The 26,678-nt window shown below is 33.1% G+C and overlaps 3 protein-coding genes across 4 annotated transcripts; all 3 read left to right on the top strand.

The window, feature by feature from the left end:
- The first annotated feature begins 382 nt into the window (after positions 1 to 382).
- LOC140874894 (protein argonaute 7) lies at positions 383 to 4,019 on the top strand. Its single transcript, XM_073278369.1, has 3 exons — positions 383 to 927; positions 1,232 to 2,462; positions 2,542 to 4,019. The coding sequence occupies exons 1-3, from the start codon at positions 603 to 605 to the stop codon at positions 3,998 to 4,000; spliced, it is 3,015 nt and encodes a 1,004-aa protein (XP_073134470.1). The 5' UTR covers positions 383 to 602; the 3' UTR covers positions 4,001 to 4,019.
- A 16,697-nt stretch (positions 4,020 to 20,716) lies between these two features.
- Positions 20,717 to 22,578, top strand: LOC140874874 (uncharacterized). 2 transcript variants are annotated; one of them, XR_012148253.1, is made up of 2 exons: positions 20,717 to 21,853; positions 21,946 to 22,578. XR_012148253.1 is itself a non-coding variant. In XM_073278337.1 (1 exon), exon 1 carries the CDS (start codon positions 20,807 to 20,809, stop codon positions 21,782 to 21,784), a length of 978 nt encoding a protein of 325 aa, XP_073134438.1. In that variant the 5' UTR covers positions 20,717 to 20,806; the 3' UTR covers positions 21,785 to 21,883. The 2 variants fall into 2 exon arrangements, 1 of the variants encoding a protein (XP_073134438.1); XM_073278337.1 differs by lacking the exon at positions 21,946 to 22,578 and having other exon boundaries at positions 20,717 to 21,883.
- A 1,346-nt stretch (positions 22,579 to 23,924) lies between these two features.
- LOC140876019 (probable methyltransferase TCM_000336) lies at positions 23,925 to 25,418 on the top strand. The gene is made up of 4 exons (XM_073279862.1): positions 23,925 to 24,064; positions 24,144 to 24,536; positions 24,635 to 24,898; positions 24,990 to 25,418. Exons 1-4 carry the CDS (start codon positions 23,990 to 23,992, stop codon positions 25,332 to 25,334), a joined length of 1,077 nt encoding a protein of 358 aa, XP_073135963.1. The 5' UTR covers positions 23,925 to 23,989; the 3' UTR covers positions 25,335 to 25,418.
- Positions 25,419 to 26,678: the final 1,260 nt, after the last annotated feature.

The following is a 26,678-nucleotide window of genomic DNA, read 5'->3' as shown; positions in this document are numbered from 1 at the left end:
ACCAAAACACAAAAATTACTATCTCAGGAGTCGATTTGTGAGATAGATATATAATTTAATTAGACGTATTAAAAATATTATTTTTTTATTATAAATATAAACTAAGTCGACTCATTTCACAAATATAAATTTATGAGATCGTATCACAAAAAAATTAGCCTTATCCAAAACTAAGCTTTCTGTTGTAACAAGCTTTCTAAAATAGCCCTTGTAAAATCAAAATGTCAATATTTATATAATATAAATATATATATATATATATATGTATATATCCATATAGATTATAGACGGCACATTTACACAATATTTTTTATATATATAAAAAAGAAGAAGAGAGAATCAATTCAAATGTATGATAACAAATGGGAAAGTCATAGATTGACCAAGAAACACAGAATTTGAGTGAACAAATAGAACAAAGAGCTCTCACAAAGAACAGAAGCTGTTGCTGTTTTTTCCCAAGTAAAATCAAAGCTACAAAGCCAAGAACTCTCTCTCTCTCCTTCTCTGTGGGGGCATTGACTATGATTTCTGCTTGAATAAGTTCCCTTTCTCTTTCATGCAAACAGTCCCTTTTGCTGTTTCATCTCTCGACCTCAGTTATGGAAGACGAGCAGTCCAATGCCTCAAAAACAACCACTTTTACGGGAAATCCAACCGCTCATGCCCACCATTACCACCACCACTTGTTGCAGAGTTCCAACAGGCTTGCTTATGGCTACGGCTTTGGTTTTGGTTATCATCAGAATCTGCACCAAACTTTGCCGCCTTTGCTTCCTCTGCCTCCCACTATACCTCTCCATCTCACGCTAACCCCACCTTTTCTTCAAAACCACAGCTTTCAATCAAATACCCATTTCCGCAAATCCTCGTTGGAGGAAAGTAATCCTCGTGTCGCCACTTCTTCTGATTCCCAGGTTTCTCGAGGTAATTTCTTGGTGTTGAATGCCCTTTTTCTCTCGTGTTTATTGATTTCGTTTGTTTTTTTTCTCTTTTGCGTGCCGGACTTCAATAAAATGCGTGTGTTTTTGCAATCATGCGTAGTAATGTTCCGAGAGTGGATGATGGAAAAAAGGTGTTTTTGCGGTCAAAAGTGTCATCTTTTTTTACTGTCTTTTAAGGATATTGGTCTTGCTTATGCTTTCTGCTGAGGTTGTAAGATTTGTATTGCTAAGAATTTGCGTCAGTCAGTCATGTTTATGTTGCTTCGCTAATTCCAAGAAGTTTGCAGCTGAAATTGAGATTCAGAAGAAAATCCGTGTACCCTTTGATAAGAGAAATGGAAGAAAGATTGCTGATGCTAAACCAAATGCATTGACTGTTGCAAGAAGGCCGGATTCCGGCGGGGTGGAAGGGAGGGTTGTTAACCTCCTTGCCAATCATTTCTTAGTCCAATTCGATCCATCGCAGCGGATTTTTCATTACGATGTCGAAATTTCTCCGAATCCATCCAAGGAAATTTCGCGAATGATCGAGCGCAAACTCGTCGTGGAGAATTCAGCGAGACTATCCGGTGCTCTTCCGGTGTATGATGGTAGAAGGACTATCTATAGCCCTGTAGAGTTTCAAGATGACAGGCTTGAGTTTTATGTTAACCTCCCTATAGCTGATGGTAAACCGGTTTTAATGTGTGTAGAATCAATGAATCCGCAAGAAAATACTAGGCAACATAAGATTTTTCGAGTTAGTATGAAGCTCGTATCAAAGTTTGATGGTGAATCCTTGAGTAGCTATTTGAATAAAGGAGATGAAATCGCTCCCCTTCCCCAAGAATATATCCATGCATTGGATGTAGTAATGCGGGAGAGTCCAACAGAAAAGTGTATAGCGGCTGGGAGGTCGTTTTACACGAATTCGATCGGTGGAGAAAAAGAAATAGGGGGTGGAGCTGTTGCACTTGGGGGATTCTTCCAGAGCTTAAGGCCAACACAACAAGGCCTTGCTCTAAATGTTGATTTCTTGGTGACAGCCTTTCATGAAAGTATCGGAGTGATCCCTTATTTGCAAAAACGGTTTGATTTTATGCATGATATCTTTCAAAACAAGGCCAAAAGTTTGACGAACGAAGAGAGGAAAGAAGTGGAGAAAGCAATGAAGAACATTAGGGTCTTTGTTTGCCATAGAGAAACTGTTCAAAGATACCGAGTTTGTAGCTTAACCGAAGAAGTTACTGGAAATCTATCTTTTCCTGATAGAGATGGGACGAAACTAAGAGTTGTTAGCTATTTCAAGGATCACTATGATTATGATGTGCAGTATCGAAATTTGCCTTGCTTGCAGATTAGTAGGAGGAAAGCATGTTATCTACCTATGGAGCTTTGTGTGATTTGTGAGGGACAGAAGTTTTTCGGTAAGCTCTCGGATGATCAGACTACGAAAGTACTTAAAATGGGCTGTCAAAAACCTCGAGAACGCAAGAAAATCATCGCCAGTGTTATGGAAGGATCGTTTGGCCCAACTAGGTAAAATTACTAACATATGACATTTTGTGGATGGTATTTTGGCTTGTGATTAATCCATTTGTTCTTCTTGTTTTCGCAGTGGCGATCATGGAAAAGAATTTAAACTCGAAGTTTCGAAAGAAATGACACGATTGACCGGTAGAATTCTTCAGCCTCCAAAACTTAGGCTTGGAAACGGTGGTCATGTGAGGAACCTGACTCCTTCACGTCATGATCGACAGTGGAATCTTTTAGATAGCCATGTCTTCGAGGGTACTCGAGTTGATCGGTGGGCGATTATAAGTTTTGGTGGCACCTCAGATCAAAAGTCTTGCATTCCAAAATTCATAAACCAGCTGTCTCAAAGATGTGAAAAACTGGGCATTTTTCTCCACAAAAACACAGTTTTGAGTCCAATCTTCGAGTCAATGCACGTCCTTGGAAATGCGAGGCTTTTGGAATCTAAACTCGAGAAAATTCATAAAGCTGCCTTCAGCAATCTTCAACTGCTTATCTGTGTCATGGAGAAGAAACACAAAGGATATGCAGATTTGAAACGAATTGCTGAAACAAGTATAGGAGTCGTTAGCCAGTGCTGTTTATACTCGAATATTGGCAAGTTAAGTTCACAGTTTCTTGCGAACTTGGCTCTTAAGATCAATGCCAAAGTTGGGGGATGCACTGTTGCACTTTACAACTCATTACCTTCTCAAATCCCAAGGCTCTTCAGGCAAGACAACCCGGTGATCTTTATGGGCGCGGATGTGACACATCCTCATCCATTAGACGATTTTAGTCCCTCAGTTGCTGCTGTCGTTGGAAGCGTTAATTGGCCTTCGGCAAACAAGTATGTTTCAAGAATGAGGTCCCAGACGCATCGACAAGAGATTATTCAAGACCTTAGCACAATGGTAGGAGAAATATTAGATGATTTTTACGAAGAGCTCTCAAAACTTCCACAAAGAATCATCTTTTTTCGAGATGGAGTCAGTGAAACACAGTTCGAAAAAGTTTTGCATGAAGAATTAGAAGCCATTCGACACGCGTGTTCAAGATTCCCGAGTTATAACCCTCCGATCACTTTCGCAGTAGTGCAGAAACGGCACCATACTCGGCTATTCCCTTGTGATCAAACCAATAAATCTTTCACAGAGAATCACTTCTCGGATGAAAATATACCTCCTGGAACCGTGGTGGATACGGTGATAACTCATCCAAAAGCCTTCGACTTCTACCTCTGTAGCCATTGGGGCGTAAAGGGTACAAGTCGGCCCATTCATTACCACATTTTGTGGGATGAAAACGAGTTCACCTCCGATGAGATGCAGAAGCTGGTTTACAATCTTTGCTACACATTCGTGAGGTGCACCAAGCCTATTTCTTTGGTCCCTCCTGCATATTATGCTCATCTTGCTGCCTACAGAGGCCGGTTATATCTTGAGCACTCGGATTCAAATGCCTCAACCCGAACACCCACTGTTTCTAGGACATCGCCGGCTAAGACAACACCTTTGCCTAAACTTGCTGAGAATATTAGGAAGTTAATGTTTTACTGCTGATGCAAGATTGTCACTTCTTTAGTCCACTACTATTATACCTTTAAACTAAAAAGATTCATGGTGAATTTCAATCTTATTTGCCTTACTCTCCCAAATTTTTATTGCATTCTTGGCATATACATGTGAATAATACTTGGCCAGTAGTAAAGTCTAAAGGAGTGGTGTAATGTCTAATTGAAAGAGGACATGGAAGAAATAAGTTTTGAGAATTTGTTATGCAATTAAGAGTGGGCCAAACCGAGTCCTTAAAGTTAGAAGCTGCAAGGTGCATTTACTAGTTAATTTAATGCTAGTCAAACCACAAGTGTCTTCATTTAGAATTCATTGTGAATGATACTATTCTATTCATTATGTATATCCAAATCTTGCCCCATTCTAATTCATGTTCAAGAAAAGGCTTTTTTTTTAAAAAAAAAAAAAATGTTCACGAAAGATTGATGAAATGTTTTTCTTAGAAAGTTACAAAAATGTGAAACTAGAAGAAAAATTTGTAGAGGTGGTCGCCTTCTTTCATGTTAAACCTTGGGATCAGACACACTAATTCATACAATTAAAATAAAAACATGATTTTGCTCGTACCATGTTCTCTAAATTTAGTTATTTTGGCTCCAACAATTATGGTGTCCTAATGGTTCTCCGACTAGTCATTATACATTGCATAATAATTATTAAATGTACCAAATGGACTGAATTAATTTATTAGAAGTGGTATATATGGATTTGAACAATCTTCCCTGCTTGAACAATGTTTTGAGGTAGAGTTATACCTAAATCGATAATCTTAACGCGATATTAGAGTACAAATCTACCATTATGTGTTCATCCTGTACATGGATAGAATGGATTTGGATTAAGTCCAACTAATTGCATTTCAATCATTAAAGGACAAGAATCATGAGTATTACACCTAAAACCTTGTTAAGTAAATGTATTTTTTTAATGTAAAAGATACTTTTGTTAGGTTATCAACTTGAGAATAAGTCGATATGTTCAGAATCGATACAAAAAATGAGTCGATCTTTGTCATGGTTACATGAAGAATAGTATCATAGTAAAATTGTCATATGTCTCATGTAATACAAGAAAATTTGTCAGACGCTGAGATAAAAATTTTGTACATACGTGCAGGTGACAGTTGGATGCAATTATATATAATATAATATATAATAGGGAAAAAAAATTAAAAAAAGGATTTTGGACACATATGTTGAAGAAGCACAATATGTGTCATTTTGTGACTGTTGAATAATCAAGTGTTGGGATGGGAACTCAAACCTACCATCATTGAGTTGACATCAATGGAGCTTGGGCTTGCATTTTCATCAAGGATATGATTTATCATTATCATTATCATTATCATTATCATTATCAAATAAATGGATGATTAGCTTCTTCACATATATGGCTCATAATTAATTTATACATATTGATCAAGTAATCTTATAAATATTGAGATGATTTCTTGAGTTCGATTTGATTTAATTTTTTAAAAAAAACAAATACAAATACAAATAGAAATAAGGGGAAGTAGGTTAGTGTAGAGGGGAAAGTATTGAGAGTAGATGGATTTGGCAGAGAGGGAGAATGAAGGGTCATGTAACATATAAAAAGGAGAGAGAATCCTGAGAATGTGTCATTGTTACAAATACGAATAGTCGCATTCTCAATTTAAGAATGAACAGAGAGAGAGAGAGGCGCAGAATCTAGGGCCAGCCAGCCATTATTGAGAATCACTTCTGACTCTATACTTAAAAGCGTGTTTCTGAGGTTACTTCCGTAGATCATTGATTCCTTGCACCCTTTTGCTTGTATTTCCCATCACTAATCTACACTTTGTCCATGCTCTTCAAATAAATGCTCTTTCTCTTACCATGATAACATCAAACTTTCACATTCGAAAGAGTTTGATCCTGATATGGAGCATATTTCTGCTGAAATATTGTGACGATATGCTCTGGGGTTGGACCATGTTGCTTCCTCCTTCAGGTCCCTGCCGCTTGTGCACATTCATCGATTTATTCTCCACATGAGCCAATGGGCGTGACTCATGTGGAATGAGCACCTCTTCAGGTCAACCCTTAAAAGAACTTCCCTAGTTTTTTTAAAAAGAAGTATTTGCTGTTAATGAGGGTTTTGAAATTTTTGAAAATCTTGTTTAAGAAAATGTCAAACACGGAAAATTTCATCATACCTCATGGGTATTATCCCATGAGGTAAGTGGAATAATTTTATTGGTTAATATCATGCGAGCCCCCATGATTGAGTGAGACTCATATGATAAGAACCAATAAAATGATTTCACCTATCCCATGAGGTAATACTCATAGGGTAGGATCTAATCAACCGTCAAACACTACTATAGAGAACAAATTTTCGATAATCGATGTAACATATTAAGGGAGTGTTTGCAATAGATTGTGCTTTTGTAGAAGTGATTAATTTATAGATTATAAAAAAGTTAAGAAAAATCAAAAGTTGGTAGTGTTTGAAAACAAATGTGAGAATCTAAAAATCATAATTGAGTAGTGTTTGATAAATAAGTGATTAGAGTGATTTTAACAATGACCTTCTTATTAGAATCACTTTTGGAGAATCATAATCACCACATGACTAGGTTTTGGATTTCAATTAAGTTAAGCATAAGCTAACACATAATCTAGGTTTAAAAAACACAAAAAAAATGATTTTTTTTAAACTAAAAGCTAACAATCAATTTTTTTTAGTGTTTGCAAGCACTCCCTAAAATTCATGAGATCATAATATATTCACATGATCTATTAACGTCGAGGATATGTACAAGAGAGTGCAGAGATCACTCCGTCTAGCACCGTGATATCTTCCCTCCAATCTACGGTTCTGAATCAGATTCCATACAATTAAAAAATTTTAGAATCTCACATGATACGTATGGTTTTATATTTCTTTAGGACCAATTTAAGCCTTCTTCATGCTATCGCATGCAAATTAATAAGAGACGTATATAATCGGATTATATTTCAAAAATAAAGTTAAAAATATTACCCTTCCGAATTTTTGCAAACTTCGGGTATAGAATTATATATGAAAAATAATCTTAGCTAGGCTTTGTATGTTACCATTTTTTTTTGTTTTAACGAATATTGTTTAAAATAATCATTTTTTCTTACATAACGTTGATGACACTAATGCGGACCTGAGATGTGTAGTTTTGCATCATCATTGTCAATTAAAAAATTTAAAATCATAAAAATTCAAAAATACATGATGTTTACTTGAATTTAACAACATAAAAAAATTAAAATTACAAAACGACAAAAACATATGATTAAGATCAAACCAAAATTGTAATATTATAATGTGTGTATATATACATATATAATTAAAGTTGTATATGTATGTATAGGTGTGGAAACTGAAGTAGGACCTGTGCAAGCAGAATGTGACAGAATGATAATGAATGTGATTGAGAAAAGAGAGAAAGGTAGGAACAAAAGAAAGGCCGAATAAAGTATACACTTTTTCATTTAAAAAAAATTAAATAATAAATTGGCAATAAATAAAATTAAATAAGGTCCAGCTTCCGACTTCCAATTAACTCTTCTGTCTCTTCATCTTTCTTTTTTGCTTTGGTACTATGCAATATTTTATACATATTATTTATAAATAATTCCATTTTGTCTGACCCCACCTATCTAGTTACATCAAATTATTAGTAAATATTATATATATATATATATATATATATATATATATATATATATAGTTCATGGCCAACTTGAACTAATCGGTGTATATTTATTTTGGCATCCCCAAAATATTAAATTATATTATATTTAAATCTATTATCTTATAATTTTCAGAAAAAATGAGATGTGCATGCATGTGTTGGCGTCCTATGTCTTGCCGTGCAATAATATTTTTCCCAGCCTTTTTCTATCTGCACAACACTGACTCGCCCCACCGGGGAAAGGACCACTTTTAATTATTTTTCTTTTTTCACTTTTCTGTCACATTAATTACTTATATATATATATATATTATGACGTGGGAATTCGTACCGGCTATTTTTCGATGTGCATTGGGTAAACTCTCAAATTAACGCAATAGTTTGCAATAATAGCCTGCAAATTAACTACGTTAGTCAAGTAAACCACACTAGGCAAGCTCTGTGTGATAGGTTTGTCCAAAAAAGTGTTGGTAGGAAGAATTGAACTTCTGACCTCTAGTCAAACATTCACCTACTCCACCAACTTGAACACCTCCTTAAGATATATACATTTACTATTATTTAAGATTGAGACTTGAGAGTTGAGACATGGATAGCAATGTTATGTTATACTATTTTTTTCTCTCTCAAAATATTCTTATCTCATAGTTTTATGTTTTTTTTTTAAATAAAACAAATACTAAATCACTAAATCAGTGATTGAAAAATATAATAATAAATAGTAGGTCTCTTGTAAAACCGTCTCATGGATTTATATTAATGAGATGGATCGAACCGACTCATATTTTTAAGATCATCCGAAAGTAAGGGAGAAGTATCATGAATAGTAATACTTTGTACATAAAAAATAATATTTTATTATTATTTGGGTCGGGTTGAGATCCGTCTCATGAAATTATCCATGAGTCGGTCTCACAAGAGTTTTTACCAATATTAAATAGCAATTACATAATCTTATTATATTTCCTATAAAAATTTATTATGTACAAATATGAAACTATATTTTAGATAAAAGTTTAATTACTTACATAATCGTGTACACATGTTTACTAACATATACATATATTTTTTGTCAAAAAAAAATAATATATACATATATTTAAATATACTAGTAAAAATCACGTATGATGCACGTGAAAACATATTTTGTTATCGATAAACGTTGTTAAATAAATTAATTGAAATGAGATTAGATGATATTAACACGAAGTTAACAAATGATTTTCATGGTAATAATATATAATTTTTGAAAAAAAAAATTATTACATGTCTTAGTGATGTAATCTATATAATTTTCGACATTGCAACTAATAAAAATATTAATTTGCAACATTTTCGAACAATGTAACACTTGCATTTTTAATGTTTGTATTATTTACGGTCATGATTATTTTACATCCACATAATCAGTTTAGAATAAGACATTATCAATATATAATTCATGTAAAATTATAAATATAAGTGTCACGTTTATTGTAGTTTTATATTAACACAATATTGATATTGAAACTTATGTAATTATTACAGTTTGATCGAGTTTTCTATTTTTTTATTAATCTTGAGAAATTATAAATGATTCGTACCATGAATTCGTCTTATTTTCTATCTCATGTATGTATGATTTATTCTTTATTTGTTAATAAGTGAGATATGTTAATCAAATTATATTAAATATGATTTTGTAATTTTCTATGTTATATGTTGATCACTATTTGTTTATGGAAAAAATTTGGTATAGATAATGCATTCTAAACGTTAATTTAAAATTATTGCTTCAAATATTTTTTTATTTTATATTTGAGATTTTTATCTCTTTAACGATTTTTCATATCATGTGTTTTTTATTCTCCATGAAAGAATCATTATTATCATCATTTTTAATAACAATTCTTGTGATATTAATCAATCATTTTTATTTTTCTATCATTATTATTTAATCAGACGGTCTCTTTTTTATGCTAAAAATATTTACTTGCAAAGAATAACAATAATTTCATCATTCTCATCTACATTCTGGTATGTTATCGTCTTTCATTACTTGTATGTCAGTATCGTTAACGATCAATGTATTTGTTGGACATCCTCTTTTATTTTTGATTTCTCGTTTTTCAAAATCTACTGATCTATTTTTGCTTACAATGCTCTCATTGCTGAAATTTTTTGATTGAATTTTGAATGCCTTTAATTATAAATGTTAACATTCCATATTTTATCTCAACCGTTTTGTTGCATATTTTTTTATTTACTAATCTGATTGAAAATTTGCGTCAATTTAATTTTTACAGGATCTTAATTTAATGTGAGACGTGTCATTCATAATTTTTCTAGATTTCTTTTTTTGATTTATTAACTAACCCGTAATAGATCGCTTAACATAGATATATTTAAAGACTTAAATAATATTTAAATAATATCAATCTTATATTTTTGCTAAAAATAATTGAAGATATCCATCTTAGAATATTGTAAAAATTTTCCTTCGTTAATTGTAACATCATCTCATAAAATAATGTTATAGTTTTTAGATTTTTTGAGGAGGAAAAATAGTTTATTTTTTAAATTTCAACGTTTACATATATGATATTTGTGTGTTGGTTTGTTCTTTATTTATTATTTTGGATTAAAAATCGACTCCACATGAATTGATTTATTTCAACACCAATGTGTAATTTAATTAATATATATATATATATATATATATATATATATTAATAACGTTTAAAAATATGATATTTATATATATATATATATATATATATATATATATATATATCGATGAATTGATTTATTTCAACACCGATGTGTAATTTAATTTATATATATATATATATTAATAACGTTTAAAAATCTGATTTATTTCAACACCGATGTGTAATTTAATTTATATATATATATTAATAACGTTTAAAAATATGATATTTTTTTATATTCATGAAATTATGATATAATTATTTAGTTCAATAGGTCCTTACGCAAATTAAAATACATAAGATTTTTTGTTGAAAAAAATATGTCATTCCATCTACAAACAAATAAAAACTAAAGTATTTTGGTGTTTCAATCTTTTAGGAAACTGGATAAGTATTTAATTTAATTAAAAATTTTGTGAAAAAAATATGTTTACTTTATCTACAAGAAAATAAAAACTAAAGTATTTTGATATTTTAAAAACTAAAAAATATATATTTTTATGTCATAGTCAATATTTAACTTTTACATGTATATACTTATATGTATTTATTTTTACATAAATTTGTGTAGAGTAAAAGAGCAAAATTATAGATTCACAATTGTAAAACTTTACTCTTTTATTCACATTTTTAGATAGGTAATAGATAGATAGATACGATATGATAGTTATATAATTTATATATGTAAAATTGGGTTCAGAATGAGTATATATCAATGGTTGAGTAGATGCTACCTGCAAGGTAGTGTCCTGCGGGTGATGTGGCGGCTCATGATTGGTTAAAATCAATGAACCCCACGTAGAGAATCCTGAAGTCAGAATTCGAGTATGAGGAGATGTGGACTTAATCTAACGAGTACGAGAACGATGAATCCTGATAAAAAAAAAAAAAAGAAGAGAGAATTAGTGAGAGATTGGAGCGAGGATATATAAGAAAGAACTTAGATTTGGATACGGGGTTAGAGAAAACATCATGTCCTACGTTGCCTTGTTGTCATCCCTATTTTTATCCAGCTTCTATCTTCCATGCGGTAATCCCGGCCATGACTGTTTTTTAACCAATCCTAACTTTGGAAATGAATTTAGAAAATGGAGCGTTAATTATTTATCGACCATCGACCACGTCAACTATTTTCGATAATATATCATTATTTTCTAATTTATGGTATCACATATTCACATTACACTTCGATTATAAAAAAAGGACAAAAAATTAATGAATTAAACACTGTAAATTGATCAATAGTACAACAAAAAAATGAATTACATGATTAAAAATATAATTTTCCCTCGAATCCAGAGAAAAAAAATTAAAAAAACATCGCCATATGTTTATTAACTCACACAACATTAAATATTATATATATATCCTGTCAAAAAAAATATTACATCTACATAAAAAAAATTTATAACGCATTAAAGATCCCCAAAAAAACAAACAAATAGTTGATCTCAAGTTCCGCTCAGAAATTACTTATATTCGTGATCAATGATCTGATTTGCCTTCAATAATTTTGAATACAGATCAAATCGAACATCGAGTTAAAATGTTGTGCATCAAATTAAACAGAGCAAGTGAGATTATATCTAATTTCAAACACATAGAAACTCTTGTGAAAAAATTTTACGAGTCAATTTTATTAGGCATATAGTTTATTTAAGTCATTAATAAAAAAAAACTATTTTGACAGTCTAAAAAAAAAAAGAAAAAAGAAACTACCCTGTAAGTTAAAAAAGAAGAATCCAACCACGAAAACGGATGTTCCTTTTGCCGTAAACACCGTAGATTTAATCTCATCACATCAGCTACAGAGGTGTTCAATCCAGTCCGTTAGTTGGCATCTCGGGCCTCTGATTTAACGGTTGTCATCTCACGGGCCCCTTGTACTTTATGGATATGTCATTTTAACGTACACTGCAAAGTAGACTAGAGATTCTTTTCTCTCCATCCAATCACTTAACTCACTTTTTGGGTTTGCTTATCGTCTGCATGACGTCATCTTCTCTTTGAATTTTATATAAATAAATCAATCAATCAATTTGTTTGTAAAATATATTTTTTAAATTTTGCACGGAAATGAATTTTTTTATTTTCAAAAAATATAATAATTAAATAATACTTCTTATCATCATCCCAATAGTTGTTCGCAACAATTCATCAATAATCGAAATATGTTGGTTCATTTTGTTTTATGAATTTTAAAATTTTGAGTTTTATCCATCATCGCTAATTATAGTTTTTAATATAATGATAATTATTGTATTCCACCATTATTATCATTCTTAAACTCACATATTCCACCATTACATATTGTCATTTGATGCAATTATTAGGAAAGAAATTATTAATGTGCATATATATATATATATATATTTCTTTTATGGTGCCCAACATTATATGTCCACTTCATGCCCATCATATACAAGTCAACTCATTTATTGTACCGGTCAACTCATCTATTGTACATGGTGGTCATGAAGTGGGCATATAGTGTTAGGAACCATAAAAAATCTATATATATATATATATATATTATGACAAATGAAAAGATAGTGGATCAAATTAAATATTATTATAAAATGTTTAAAAAAACATAAACACGACTCCATATATATATAAATTCTTGATTCTAAAAGGGGGAGATCACCATGTTGAATTTGCTTTAAAACTTGACAAACAGTCAATTTGTATTGAATTATCATATTGTAGTCAAATGCCTAGCCAGTAGCGGCCGTCAAGGTAAAAGGTCCAAGAAAAGTTATTATTGGGCTTATTTGATGGACCAATGATGATAGAATTGGGCCCAGAAACAGGTCCATGGAAAGCATTAGAATCGAAAGATTTGCCACACTCTCTATTGCTGTAATAGTGTAATATAATTGAAAGATTCACGTATTTAGATCCTATATGATATAGTTGTACGAGTATCTTTCCATATCTTAACTTAGCTTGGGGACCTCATTGCACCTAAGATCACTGGTCTATTTCGTTGGCATCTCATAACATTATTTTTCTAGAATCGATTAATACCCGAGCTTATATCGTAGTCAACTTGAGTAAGGATTTTAGGATTAAATATATTATATAAGTTGTGGGAGAATAGTGATGTGAATGAGAGATGAGATGCTACCTCAAAGACATTAGGACATGTTTGGTACGAGAAAATGAATTAGGAATGTACAACACTCCAGATTTGAAGACTATTTTCATTGTGCTAACACGAGTATTTTCTAGCTTGCTTATGTCTTAAATCACACGCACTCTAAGAATCTTCTTATGAGGTCACACATTCTATATTTGTTTCAAGTTAAGAACATCCGACTTTGTGATCTTATGTGACGAGCTCCCCAAAAAAAAATATGCAACTTGTTGATATAAGTAATACTTATCAAATCTTTTAAGCCTTTCAGAACCTATTAAACATAATTGCTCATCATTTACCTGCATGGTCTTGAAATTTCTCCCATTCCGATGCAAGGTCGGTTCATATATGTTTATCTTCGCCTAGACGTCTGTCAGGAGGCACTCCTTGTCTGTCAATCTCTTAGCACCGATGATCACTCTTCGTTTTTTTTCAGTCCCAGACATCACATAAATTACTATATTCATGAGAATAATCATTCCATCTATTTAGATAAGAATGACCATTTCCACTTTTCATTTTTATGTTTGTGAAAAAATATTTGCTATGTTTAGTTTATTTCACTAATCTAACATCTATAATAACTAGTGATTAGGCACATGCAATGCGTGAACGCAATATGATATATTATTAAAGAAAATAATTTTGATTATCAAACATTAAATTTTTATGCTTTTGTAAAAATAATTAAGTTTTTTAAAAATATCAGAAGCGGTCCTAAAGAAAATGAGACCCTGGACGAAAATTAAATTATGGAGCTTCTTACATTAACTTGAAAAATCAAATATAATTGAGTTATAGAAAATTATCCTTCATATTTCGTAATCATGAATTATTCAAAGAATCACAGTAAACTATCAAAACCCATAATTCGTGTGCAAATTTAAGCTATAAGGCTGTGTTTGGTGTGGCTGATAGTGTAGGATAAAGAAAAAGTATACGACATTGTCCCATGTTTGGTTCACTTTTAGTTAAACTCACGGTATCCTTCCAAGAAGGGACAACCATGTACTAATCCCAGATAATTAAACCCTTCAAAAAGCAAAGATTAACAATCCCAATTTTAAACACCCCACTTATTCCAAAAATATCCTTTGCCTATCCGAAACCAAAAAATCAGCCCAACAATAATTTCCTCCTCCTCGGTAGCGCAGAAATGGGGTTTTCTCTGTTCTCAATTCTAACCACCATGAAATCATTAAATCAGAGAGAGGTCCTCATTCTAAAGATTCATGCATCGTCTCTCCTCCCCATAAAATCTTAATTCGTCTAAATCTATGCACTTAACGCTACCTTTTCTTCAATCACAGATCTTGGTCTCGAATCGAGCATGGTTAGCTCACTCCAACACATACGCTCTCCATAGCCTTCGTTTATTCTGCTACGAATCTTTCTGTGTAACCATGGCCGCTGCTTGCAATTTGTAGATTATGAAAATGTTGAAACGATTATGTTAGGGTTTGGAGAGAATTTTTATTATTTTGTCTTATTTTAAAAAAAAAAGTTAGGGGTAATTTGGTCATTTAGAAAACCCACTTCAAATTATCCTAGACATAATAATCAAACCAAACAAAATAATATTTTATCATACATATTACACATCTTCGTCTATCATCATTTTAGTCACTAATTTACTAATCATCCAACAATCCCATCATTCATACCAAACATAGCCTAAGTAGTTAATTTAGCTATTCGAAGTTAAATTCAACAAAAACCCCAGTTTTCAAAATTAGATTTCGAAATTCGTGCATCCAATCCACAAATTTTCAACCTCTATATGAAATTAACAACAAATATTAACATTTAACATGAAATCAAAATTAAATTGAACAATTCATAAAACAAATTTTAACGCATCCAGCAGAGAAAAAAATCGCTCGAACAACTCAAGCTAAGAACTCGAGGCTAGAAACATCGATGATCACGAAGGGAAATGGAGAGCGATAGTCGAGGACAAACAACACTTAAATGACAGGTGATGCATGAAGCGAAGATTGAATATAAGGTTTGTACGACAGATTTATTGTAAGTTGTGCATGACTGTTGTTTGATTTTCCTTTCTTATACTAATATTAATTATTATATAATAGTTTTTTAATAATCAATTGAAACTCATTAATATATAATAAATATGTTATATATGTATAATAATCTTTTTTTATAAAATATATATAGTTTTTGGTGATGTTTAGAACATAAATAGAAGTTTTCTTCTATTTTATTTTAAAAGGGTAAAAATAAAAAATTACTTAAAAATATCTAAACGGTTTTTATTTGCCCATATTGGTTTATAATATTAATAGATAATAATGAATACCCGCTTGAATATTTATTATTATTTTTTATTTTTAGTTAAGATTATTTGATTATTACAAATAATTTTATTATATACTTTTTTATTTTTTTCAATATCAATCATTGCAATAGTTCCTCTAGCCGAAGTGATGAAGATAACAAAGGCAACATATTGTTTTTCTATAAAGAACCCTACTGCTCAGATAGTTCATCAAATTCCACTGATGAAGATGAAGATAGCTGCTTCATGGCTCATGATGACCAGCCTTTCACAAATGAACAAGTGTCCAACCAACCTTCTACAAATAGACATGTATTTGGCTTTAACTTTAATGAATTTACACGAGAAGAGTTAGTCAATGTGTTATATGAAATGACTGATGTGTACCAAAAACTATGCTTTGCATTTGAGAAAGTTAAAGCAACCAAAAAGATCTGCCAGACATCTTAACTAAATCCAATGTGAACAACTAATTGAGAAGATCAGTCTAGAGGCAGAGATTGCTAAGATCAAGAATAAAAATGATAAGATACAAGTTTAAAATCAGCAGTTAAATTCAAAAAATATGAGGCTAAATGAATTGATTCAAACTTGGATTAAGTCCTCAGTTTTGTTAACTGAGATACAGGAGTCACAAAAGCCGGTTGTAGTCAAGATTGATCTCGTCTTTGTTAACAATGCATGTATTGCTGAGTCAAGTACTTACCCAAAACTGGAAACGAACAAGGGTAATTATATACCCTTTGTAAAATCGAGTTTGAGATATGAATATGGTGATCCTAACCTTGAAATCGAAAAAACTGATGAGTTTGTATATCAGGGAAGGACTTGTGATATTGGATATGTTCCTGAGAGCTCCAATGCAAGGAAAAACTGGAAGCTCCATCAATCCAAACGAGCTAAGCATAGCTCAATGAATGACAATCATAGACAATTCTATAACTCTAAACCTGTGCATGAACAATGCAAATATTTTTTAAAAAAAATGTGGAAAACTTTAAACAACACTCTGCATCACATGCATATCACACACATCACCCACACACACAACACAAGGCACAAACCTTATGGAACACATTAGATGATCGACTAGTTAGGTTGATCAAAATATGGGTTCCTAAATGACTAATCCAACCTGGACTCACGTAGGTATGTGTAACATATAATACTTTTTTGGGCTTGCAAGTGACAGGCACTGAAGAAATCAGAAGACCGATTGTAATACTTGGATGAAGGTCAACTAATGACGCAAAATGATATCATAACTGATCACCCAAATGACTGAAGATAATTGACAAAGTGAAATCAGTTCAACCCTCATGATTTTATCAGCTCAAGAAGACAAAGACTGAGTGGTAATTACTTGAAGAATGATCAGTGCAGGAGGAATATCAGATCAAGAGACTATGCATTTGCTGATGGGGAATGAAGATTATTGAATCAGCTCAACTATGGATCAGATCAGTTCGGAGTGACCAGAGAAAAATTGGACTAGATCGAATCAGTCGAGAGAAGATAGACGGAAGCAGTAGAAGATCAGTAAAGTTTGAAGTTTCAAGATTTTAAGAACAGTTCCAAAGGATTATGTTTGCCTGCATCTATAGTGACATGACGAGGTTTGTCAACAAAAAAAAAATATTGTTGGAACATTCATAGTTTCGGTTTTAACAAACTATGACAAATGATAGACAAAAATCTTCATGAGAACTGAACTTGACAATGACCTAAACTAAAGCTACTCAACTAGAAAAGTCAAATGAATTCAGCTAACAAATCCACAAGCTAAACTGAATGAAACCACGATTGGATTAGTCAAGCTATACTGGGTTCAGTTGTGCAAAGTGAAACTGAATCAGTCGACTGGATCAGTTTATCAAACTAACCAATCCACTCAATTGAATTTTTACCCAACCAAATTCATCAGTCATAACATGAGTTAAAGAGACCAGTCTATCTCAGTGAATAGATAGAGTTTTTCGTACTTAGTTGACAACGCAAATCATTCAACCGTAACAATGCACCTCTCATGTCAGATAATACGAGGTAGCATAATCGTTTAGATTTCGTAGAAATTGAGAGCATCGTGGCATAACCTTTGAGGTGAAGTCAGGAGTTCGTCATTATCATATGACGAAAAAGGAAAATTTAAGCAAATGACATTCATATGAAAAAACGCAGATCAACAGGTATACATTGAATATTATCGTTTCGATTAGAGCTATAAATAGAATATTCCAAGATTAGTTAAACAGAATAGACAAGATACAACATATGCGAGCTCTCGTACATATGAAATACAAAGCTTATCAAGCAGTCGAGTAAAGAGCTATTGAATTAGTCAACTAATCAAGCACACACTTCAAGATATATTTGATCAAGATCAATATGTGCTGAATTTATTGAGTTGTAGTACTCTGTAATAGATCAGTTTAGTGTTGTAAGCACTGTATAGAAGAATTCAGATGAAAACTGAATTCTTCAAATCGATTTGTAAGCAAGTCAGTCGTGTACTGCACTAGAATCAACCGAAGTCTGAGTTCATGAGTTAAGTCTAGGAGTTTCAGTTGTATGCAGTGAGGTAAGTCCTAGCTGAATCTGGGTATTGCAAACTAATTCAAAGTACTTGTAATACTCAAATTTTTCTAGTAGAAACCTTCCAAAGAAAAGAAGGGGTGATGTATGAGCATTTGAGTCTCCGAACATCTAGAAACAATCTCTGTGTCATCTACATTTCAGTCGATCACATTCACCCACACACACATTTAGTCTAGCAATTTGATATTAGTTTTAATATGTTACTTGACCTTTCCACACATATATCTTTTTGTTGGTCAATTAACATCGACATATAAAAAAGACAAGAGTCCAGTTTCCAACGCAACTGAACTCAGTTTAGTAGACCAGTTTCAGTAGAGCACCCTTAGTCCACCCGATCCTAACAAAATGGGTATTTATAGAGATGACAACGAGAAGAGGTCAAACCCGTCCTCGGCCTGTCTCGTGAACCCTGTGAGTTCAGTCTAAATTGAACATGCTAAAATTTATAAAAAATTTAAATTTATCCAATAAAAAATTAAAAATATTAACAAATCATTAAATTCATTTTCTAACTTTATATTAATAATATTTAGGACAAAAAATATCATCAAAAATTAAAATATATCAACTTGTATTCAATTAATAATTAATAAAAGAAATTACAATAATATATTTTTTATTTTAAATATATCATAATAAAATAAAACCATTTTAAATAAAAAATATTATGAACTAAAGTTATAGATATTATTGATTTAATATAAGAAAAAAATATAAAATATATTTTGTTCACGTCAAATTGAAATAAGGCCACATTTTGATGGTGGGACAGGTTCAGCCAAGCTTGGACACCCACCTCGGCCCTCGGATTTATTTGTGGCCTCTCTTGATCCGTTGAGTAGATATGGATATCTGACTTGACTTGATTAAAAAATATTAGTATTTTATATATATAAAAAAATATTATTTCTTATTATAAATATAAATTGGATCGATTCATATAAAATATATTTTTGAAGTGAAAATTATTTTGGCACATGAACTATTGACAAAATGTTAAATTTGTACATGAAATATTGAAAATGGTTCAATTGATATATGATCAAACTCAAAAGTCAATTTGTCATTTACTTAAATTGCTTCTAAGTTCAATAGTGTTATTAAATTCAACTATATACATATTTTGCGTTTTAAATTATTTTATTGATTAAAATTGTAAAAATAAATTCATATTTAATGTACTATAAAAAAATGTATATCATGCATTGAAAAAATATTCAATCTGAAATTTGTACATCATAAATAAAAAGATACACACCCACATATCTTTGGGAAAATAATCGATAGCCTATGGAGGTCGAAACAACAACACAACATCACGTGGATCTTGGTTATAATTGTCTCTATTTCCACGTTTATGATTGTCCAAAATCTTTGTACTTGGTTTCGGTATTTCTAAAAATTAAATAAAATTTTTAATTGCATTTTTAATTAATATTTAAATATAAAATATTTATTTTATAATTTTTTATAAATACAGTAGGTTATATTAATTTTTTTATATTCAGATTTAGTAATGAATTGTTACTTTATTAATATAAATGATAATATTATAACATAGATAAAGAAAAAATATCATTTTATTATATATGTATAAATATTTTTGAATATATATTATTTTTGAATATATATTTTATCAATTTTTATATACATATATATCTGTACGTGTAAGTTTATATTAATTAATATTTATAATATTTTTACACAATGAGTACGATCTGTTTTTATTAGATAAAACTTAAATAAATAGAAATTTATGTTTATAATTATAATTAAAAAATAATTTTGAAAAATAAAATGTGTATTTATTTGAATTTAACAAAAATATTGGGTTTTGAAATAATTTAAGTAAATTGTAAAATTGAATTTATAACTTGATCATTTATCAACTAAACTATTTTCAATAATTCATGTATCAATTTAATATTTTATGAATGGTTCGTATACCAACGAATTTTACTTAGGAAAAACCGTAATTTTGGTCTTTTATGTTTGTCATTTTACGATTTCGGTTCTCGATATTTTCATATTTCAGTTTTAGTCCTGCATGTTTCGATTTTTGATAATTTCAGTCTTTTTTATTCGAAAATGATTACTTGACACTATACTCCACATCAGCACTGTATTGGTGCCACGTCAGCGCTATATCAGAAAAAGAACTAAAATGGTCAAAAAAATAAAAATAGCGGAGTAAAACTAAAATATGATAATATAATGTAACAAAATCACAAAATGACGTTTGTGAAAAAACAATTTTTCCCAACTCATTATTTTTGTAATTTTGTATGATTTGGAGATGGTCTCTGGAAGAGTCTGAAAGCACGAAATTTCCCGATGTGAAGATTGTTTGTGTTATCTTGGATCTGTAAGCATGTCAACCACCAATGGACTGAACCTCACCGGAGTCATCTCCGAAGCAAAGCGCATCATCAACGCCCACTCCCGCCATTTCTTGGCCCTCTCACTTCTCTTCCTCCTCCCCCTCTCCTTTTCCATCATCGTTTACCCTTTTCTTTCTCCGCCCACTTCTATTCTGTCCGCCTACAACCGAATCACTCTTTCGGACGAATCCCGAGTGGCTATCCCACTTCTTTACGCGCTCTTTTTTCTGCTATTCTCCCTTTTCGCCTCCGCATCCATCACCTACAGCACCTTTCATGGATTCTACGGTCGGCCAGTGAAGTTCGTTTCCTCCATCAAGTCCATTCTGTTTTCCTTTCCCCACCTTCTTCTGACTGTTGTTATTGCTGCCATTTTTGTGGGACTGGTCTGCTTATGCTTGGGTTGTCTTGCGTGGTTGGCGTTTAATGGGCTCTTGTTTTTTGGCTTTGAAATCGACTACGATGGTGTGTTTTTCACTGTTTGTGCTGTATTGATCGCCGCCTTGCTTGTCGGGGCGGTGATTTACGTTTCGGTTGAATGGTATTTGACGAGTGTGATTGTGGTGGTGGAATCGAATTGGGGGTTTGCTCCATTGAAGAGGAGCTCTTATTTAATGAAGGGGATGAAAAGAGTTGGAATTTCCATGATCGCCTTGTTTGGTTTGGGGATCGGGCTTATGTCCTTCTCTTGTTTGATGTTGGTCCCCAATATCTTTTCGTGTTTTAGGTTGGTCCCGGGTGGTGCGGGATGGATGGACAAGGTGTTGCTCGTAGGCGTCTGTATTGTCCAGGCTGGTGTTATGACTCTGTGGATGCTCTATGCTGTGGCTTCCAACGTCGTCTTGTTCATGTATTGCAAGGCTTTGCACGGGGAGTTGGCGTTGGAGATTGCGCACGAGTTCTCCAGGGAGTATGTTAGCTTGCCTTTTGATGATGGGAAAGTTCCTCATGTTGTTTATGTTGCCTAGAGAGCTGAGGAGGGGACCCCTTGTGATTCAATCGTCGCGGAAAAGGACTGATTTTGCATCTGTGTTATGGTATATACTTGAAACAAAGTTATTTCTTGATGTTCTTGAGTCTATGTTATCTTGCAAATGCGTGGTGACTGATGTCTGTTTTGTGGCTTCAGTTAAGTACATCGGGTCGATATACACATATATTGGACATGTTAGCTTGCCTTTTGATGATGGGAAAGTTCTTCATGTTGTTTATGTTGCCTAGAGAGCTGAGGAGGGGACCCTTGTGATTCAATCGTCGCGCAAAAGGACTGATTTTGTATCTGTGTTATGGTATATACTTGAAGCAAAGTTATTTCTTGATGTTCTTGAGTCTATGTTGTCTTGCAAATGCGTGGTGACTGATGTCTGTTTCGTGGCTTCAGTTAAATACATCGGGTCGATATACACATATATTGGACATATGAGGGAGCCGAATACAAGAAACATCACGTCCCTAGCTCATTCAAATAGGTGTCATGAAGATCAGTAGATATATTCATCTGATCTGAATACAAATACATGTTTGTCGATCGAATAAAAGCATGTTCGAGCATCTTCGTTTTCAAAAACTCTACTTCTAATTCTATGCACTGATCATATAAAGTATACACAGTTCACAACATAGACGACATTTCCGCCTTCGTGTGAACCGAGATGTAGCCATGACGGCCTTTTTCCAGTTATTCTTGGTTGTGTTGCTTCCATTTTTAGTCTTCAGAAGTAGTGCGCGGCTGATGATTTGAAATCAGCTTCCAACTTTTTGTCCCTCCTAGTTGGTAATATATGAAAAATTACCCTTAAGTCGCTCTTAAATATCTCCTATTTCATGAACTCATTCCGTTAAATTTATGTACCAATATACATAAACTCGAAAACCAATGTATGTTTGTCGCAAAATTGTCGTTGGCTCATGTAAGAAATCAGGTACAAAAACAGTGTCCCTTGTCCGACACTTTTCAAGGGCCAGTGCATCGTACTAACAAAAAAATGGGTGATTTTGGAAGTGGAAGAAAAGAAAGGCCCTCGATTCTTCCTACAAGCTAAAGTGGAATGACTGTGTTGACGAAAAGCCAGATGGGTATTTGATTAAGCTTGTTTTGGGGATAGATCCCTTACCGTGGGACTCACAGTCTTCCACAGCATGTGGTGATGCGGTCAATGTTTTAAAAAACGTATCGACTGGTCGGTTTGATCGCAAACCGATCACAAGTTCGTTCTAGATCATGTCCAAAAATTGTTTGACTGGTCAAATTGTTTAGAACTGGTTACACGGTCAAAAACCGGTCGAACCTTCTTTGAACCGGTTAAGAATCGGTCAGATTGGTTCGCTTATTTTCTTTAATAAAATTTAAATTGATTTTTATTTGAGTTTTCAGTTAATTGTTGTGGTTGTATTCTGGCGGGTTAGTATCTGCTTTAATTTTCCGCAACAACTCTAATTATGGTTTTCTGTTTAAATTTAATTGCATGCTTAAGTTTCTGATGATTAGTAGGTGATTCGGATCGAGTTACTGCAGTCAAAGTCGTGAATTCAAAGTATTTTCAATATGAAAACAAAAATAAATAATTTATATGTTTAGAGATTTCTTTTCAACTACCATAGTTAGGTCTAAAAAAAGAAAGACAATCAATCAAAAATATGTATCGAATACATCTTTATCATCAATGGCTTCAACAGAATATTGGGAACAATCAAGTGGCGTCTAGATAAAAAAAAAAAAAGTAAAAATAAAACATAAAAAATGTTATTATACTGCTTCAACGGAAAACTGAAAACATGTATTGAACACATCTCCATATATAAAATTATCCATGGCTTCTACAGAATGCTTAGAATAATCAAGTGATACCCAAATAAAAAGATGTGATTTTGTTAAATATTCACAAGTCGTTCTAAGTGATAGTGCTCAAATTTGACAAAATTTTCCCCTCATTTAGCCATTTTAGCTCGTGATAAAGCAAAGCAGCACTTCCCATCTTTCTTCCGACAATAGGGAAGTCCCCCACTTCGAATTAGTCAACCGCACCCTTTTACTTTGTGGTATCAAATCACTCAATATTTTACTCTGATCATAACATGCATGCTAGTGTCTTTGGAAAGTCGATACACCAATAAATAAAAACTAGCTAGCTGCATGTTGTTGGGCATAATTGGATGCTAATTTGCTCACACTCATGGATCTAGAGAAAGTTTTCCACATGAATGGAGGGGTCGGAGACAATAGCTATTCCAAGAATTCTTCACTTCAGGTTCCCATTTTTTTTTAAAAAAATTATAATCTGATATTGTTTCAACTCTTTTTCTAATGTTACACAAATGTGCATGCAGAAAAAGGCCTCTGATAAGGTCAAACAGATGATGGTAGAGGCCATAGGGAGAGTGCTGGTGGCGACGAGCTGGCCCAAGAGCATGGGCATAGCCGATCTCGGCTGTTCTTCCGGGCCTAACACTCTCTTGAACATCAAAGATATGGTGGAAGCTGCAGGGACCGCAGCCGCTGCTACCACTAGAGAAGTACCCGAATTCAGGGTGCACCTCAACGATCTTCCGACCAATGATTTCAATACTATCTTCCGGGACTTGCCCGAATGGTATCGCGAGCTCAAGACACGTAGTCGTGTTTACGTAGCTGCTTATCCGGGCTCGTTTTATGGCAGATTGTTTCCGGATAACTGCTTGCACTTCATCTATTCTTCAAACAGTTTGCATTGGTTATCCAGAGTCTGCTACTTCCCCTTAACTAGCTTAGCTACATATTATAAATTTAGCTCTGAATTGATCATGTTTAGTTTATGTTTTGTGCATTTGACTGATTGCAGGTGCCTTCAGGTATTTATGATGAGAAGGGTGTGTCTATAAACAAAAAGAGCATATACATATCAAACAAGAGCCCACCACAAGTGCAACAAGCGTACCGCGAACAATTCCAACAAGATTTCTCATCGTTTCTCAAGTCAAGATCCCGGGAACTCGTCCGTGGAGGACAAATGATGCTCATTTTGTTAGGAAGGATTGATCCAAACCCAGTCCACAATATCTTTTGGGAAATTCTCTACCAATCTTTGGCTACCTTAGTTTCCCAGGTAGTACTTGTACCAGCTTCAGCTCGTTTTCGGACGACATATCCAACTAAACTGATCTTCTGAATTCGATGATCATTTGGTTTTGCCATAGGGTGAAGTTCCGGAGGAGAAACTGGAATCATACGAGGTTCACTTTTACGCCCCGTCGATGGAAGAAGTGGAAGAGCAAGTAACAGAGGAGGGGTCATTTAAAGTGGAGGTTGTGGAAATGTATGAAATAGACAAGGATGCTGGAAATTGCTCAAGCTATGGAGTGGCAGTGGCCAAAACAGTGAGATCCATTCAAGAATCAATGCTTGTGAACCATTTTGGGGAGACATTGATGTTGGACAAGTTGTTCCACCATTATGCCACTTTGGTAAATCAACATATGCTCAAACGAGATAATGACATTAGCTCCATCACCATTGCTCTTGTTCTTTCTAAAATCAATTAATATTATATTGCTATGATTGTGGTGCTTTAGTTTCTCTCGGTTGTTAAATACTTGCTTTTGCTTTATTTCGAGCATCTTCTTATGTAATCAAGTGACCAAAATCACTGTAAATTATTGTAGGACAAACTAGTCACGTGAATTTTTTCTTCAAATCACAAAATGTTACCCCGAGAAAATATTTCAACCCGAGTCCGTTTATAATGGGTCAACCCGATATGACCCAACATGTCAAGGTCCAGCCCAGTTTGGGCTATGTTGGACTTTGATCAAAGCTGGTCATTATGGGCCGAATTGGACTGTTTCTAATGGGCCGCAAGTATTCTTTTCGAGTTCAGGTAGGACTCTGATATATATGAGATAAGCCTGGATCTTTTCAAATATTCACAAGATAGAGATAAACTTAAGAAGGATCAAATGGACCAATGGATGAAGAGTCCTAGTCCAGGACATGTTATAATTCGACTAGGTAACTTACTCTATTTTTTCTATAAATACCGGTATTGTTATGGTTGTGTTCATTATTCATTATTCATTACTCACTATTCATTATTCATCACGCATTCACTCTCACTCTTATATTCACGCATTCACTCTCACTCTTATATTCACGTATTCATATATCTTAGTTTTCGCATTAATCATACCCTCTGTCTTCAAGCTACTGACTTAGGCATCGGAGGGGTCACGCCGAAAACACCTTCGGCGCCCCTTGACCTAGCTGTTGCTTGCGCAGATTTCATTGATACCCGACCTACTCTATAAAGGAATTGGAGGATCCATTCTACCAGATCGAACCCGAGGTAAAATTTCGACATCATCAATTGGCGCCGTCTGTGGGAAAGAATTTTAAACCCATGATTTGTTTCTGCCTTCGTTGAACTTAAAAAAAAAAAACATAAAATCACTCAAAGCCGAGGCGCTACGACCGTGCGAGATCGATTATTTGGTCTTATCTATCGTGACTCTGAGCAATAATGGGTTCCCTTAATTTTGAAGCTAAGTTTTATATTTCAGCAACATATTGGTAAATTTTAATTTAATAACTCTTGATTATGTTTAAATATGGATATTATCGGCTACTAATTGCACTTACAATTTCAATTTAACTCTTATTTGCAACATGCCACATGTTCGATATGTTGCTTATATGGATTTTCTTCGATCTTTGTTGTTGATATTCGCTTCATAATAGCTCCACGGATTTATATGTTCTCCTCATGGAAAATTAGGATAAATATGTTCTGCCTTATGCTATTTCTTCGGATAAACCTCATATTGGCATGCAGATAAAGTTTCTTTAGTTCTCAACCTTGGAAATTTATCAAGTTTATCAAAGAGAGTCCC

Source organism: Henckelia pumila, chromosome 1 (genome assembly GCF_033568475.1).
Source record: "Henckelia pumila isolate YLH828 chromosome 1, ASM3356847v2, whole genome shotgun sequence".
In the NCBI taxonomy this organism is placed as follows: Eukaryota; Viridiplantae; Streptophyta; class Magnoliopsida; order Lamiales; family Gesneriaceae; genus Henckelia; species Henckelia pumila.
This window is presented reverse-complemented; position numbering and strand designations above follow the sequence as displayed.

Bases quoted from the DNA above. Each gene is read 5' to 3' on its own strand.
- LOC140874894 (XM_073278369.1), top strand. From the start codon at position 603: ATGGAAGACGAGCAGTCCAATGCCTCAAAAACAACCACTTTTACGGGA. The intron at 928-1,231 runs GTAATTTCTTGG...AGAAGTTTGCAG, and splicing joins TGATTCCCAGGTTTCTCGAG to CTGAAATTGAGATTCAGAAG. The intron at 2,463-2,541 runs GTAAAATTACTA...TTGTTTTCGCAG, and splicing joins GGATCGTTTGGCCCAACTAG to TGGCGATCATGGAAAAGAAT.
- LOC140874874 (XM_073278337.1), top strand. From the start codon at position 20,807: ATGTCAACCACCAATGGACTGAACCTCACCGGAGTCATCTCCGAAGCA.
- LOC140876019 (XM_073279862.1), top strand. From the start codon at position 23,990: ATGGATCTAGAGAAAGTTTTCCACATGAATGGAGGGGTCGGAGACAAT. The intron at 24,537-24,634 runs GTCTGCTACTTC...GACTGATTGCAG, and splicing joins GTTTGCATTGGTTATCCAGA to GTGCCTTCAGGTATTTATGA. The intron at 24,899-24,989 runs GTAGTACTTGTA...GTTTTGCCATAG, and splicing joins TGGCTACCTTAGTTTCCCAG to GGTGAAGTTCCGGAGGAGAA.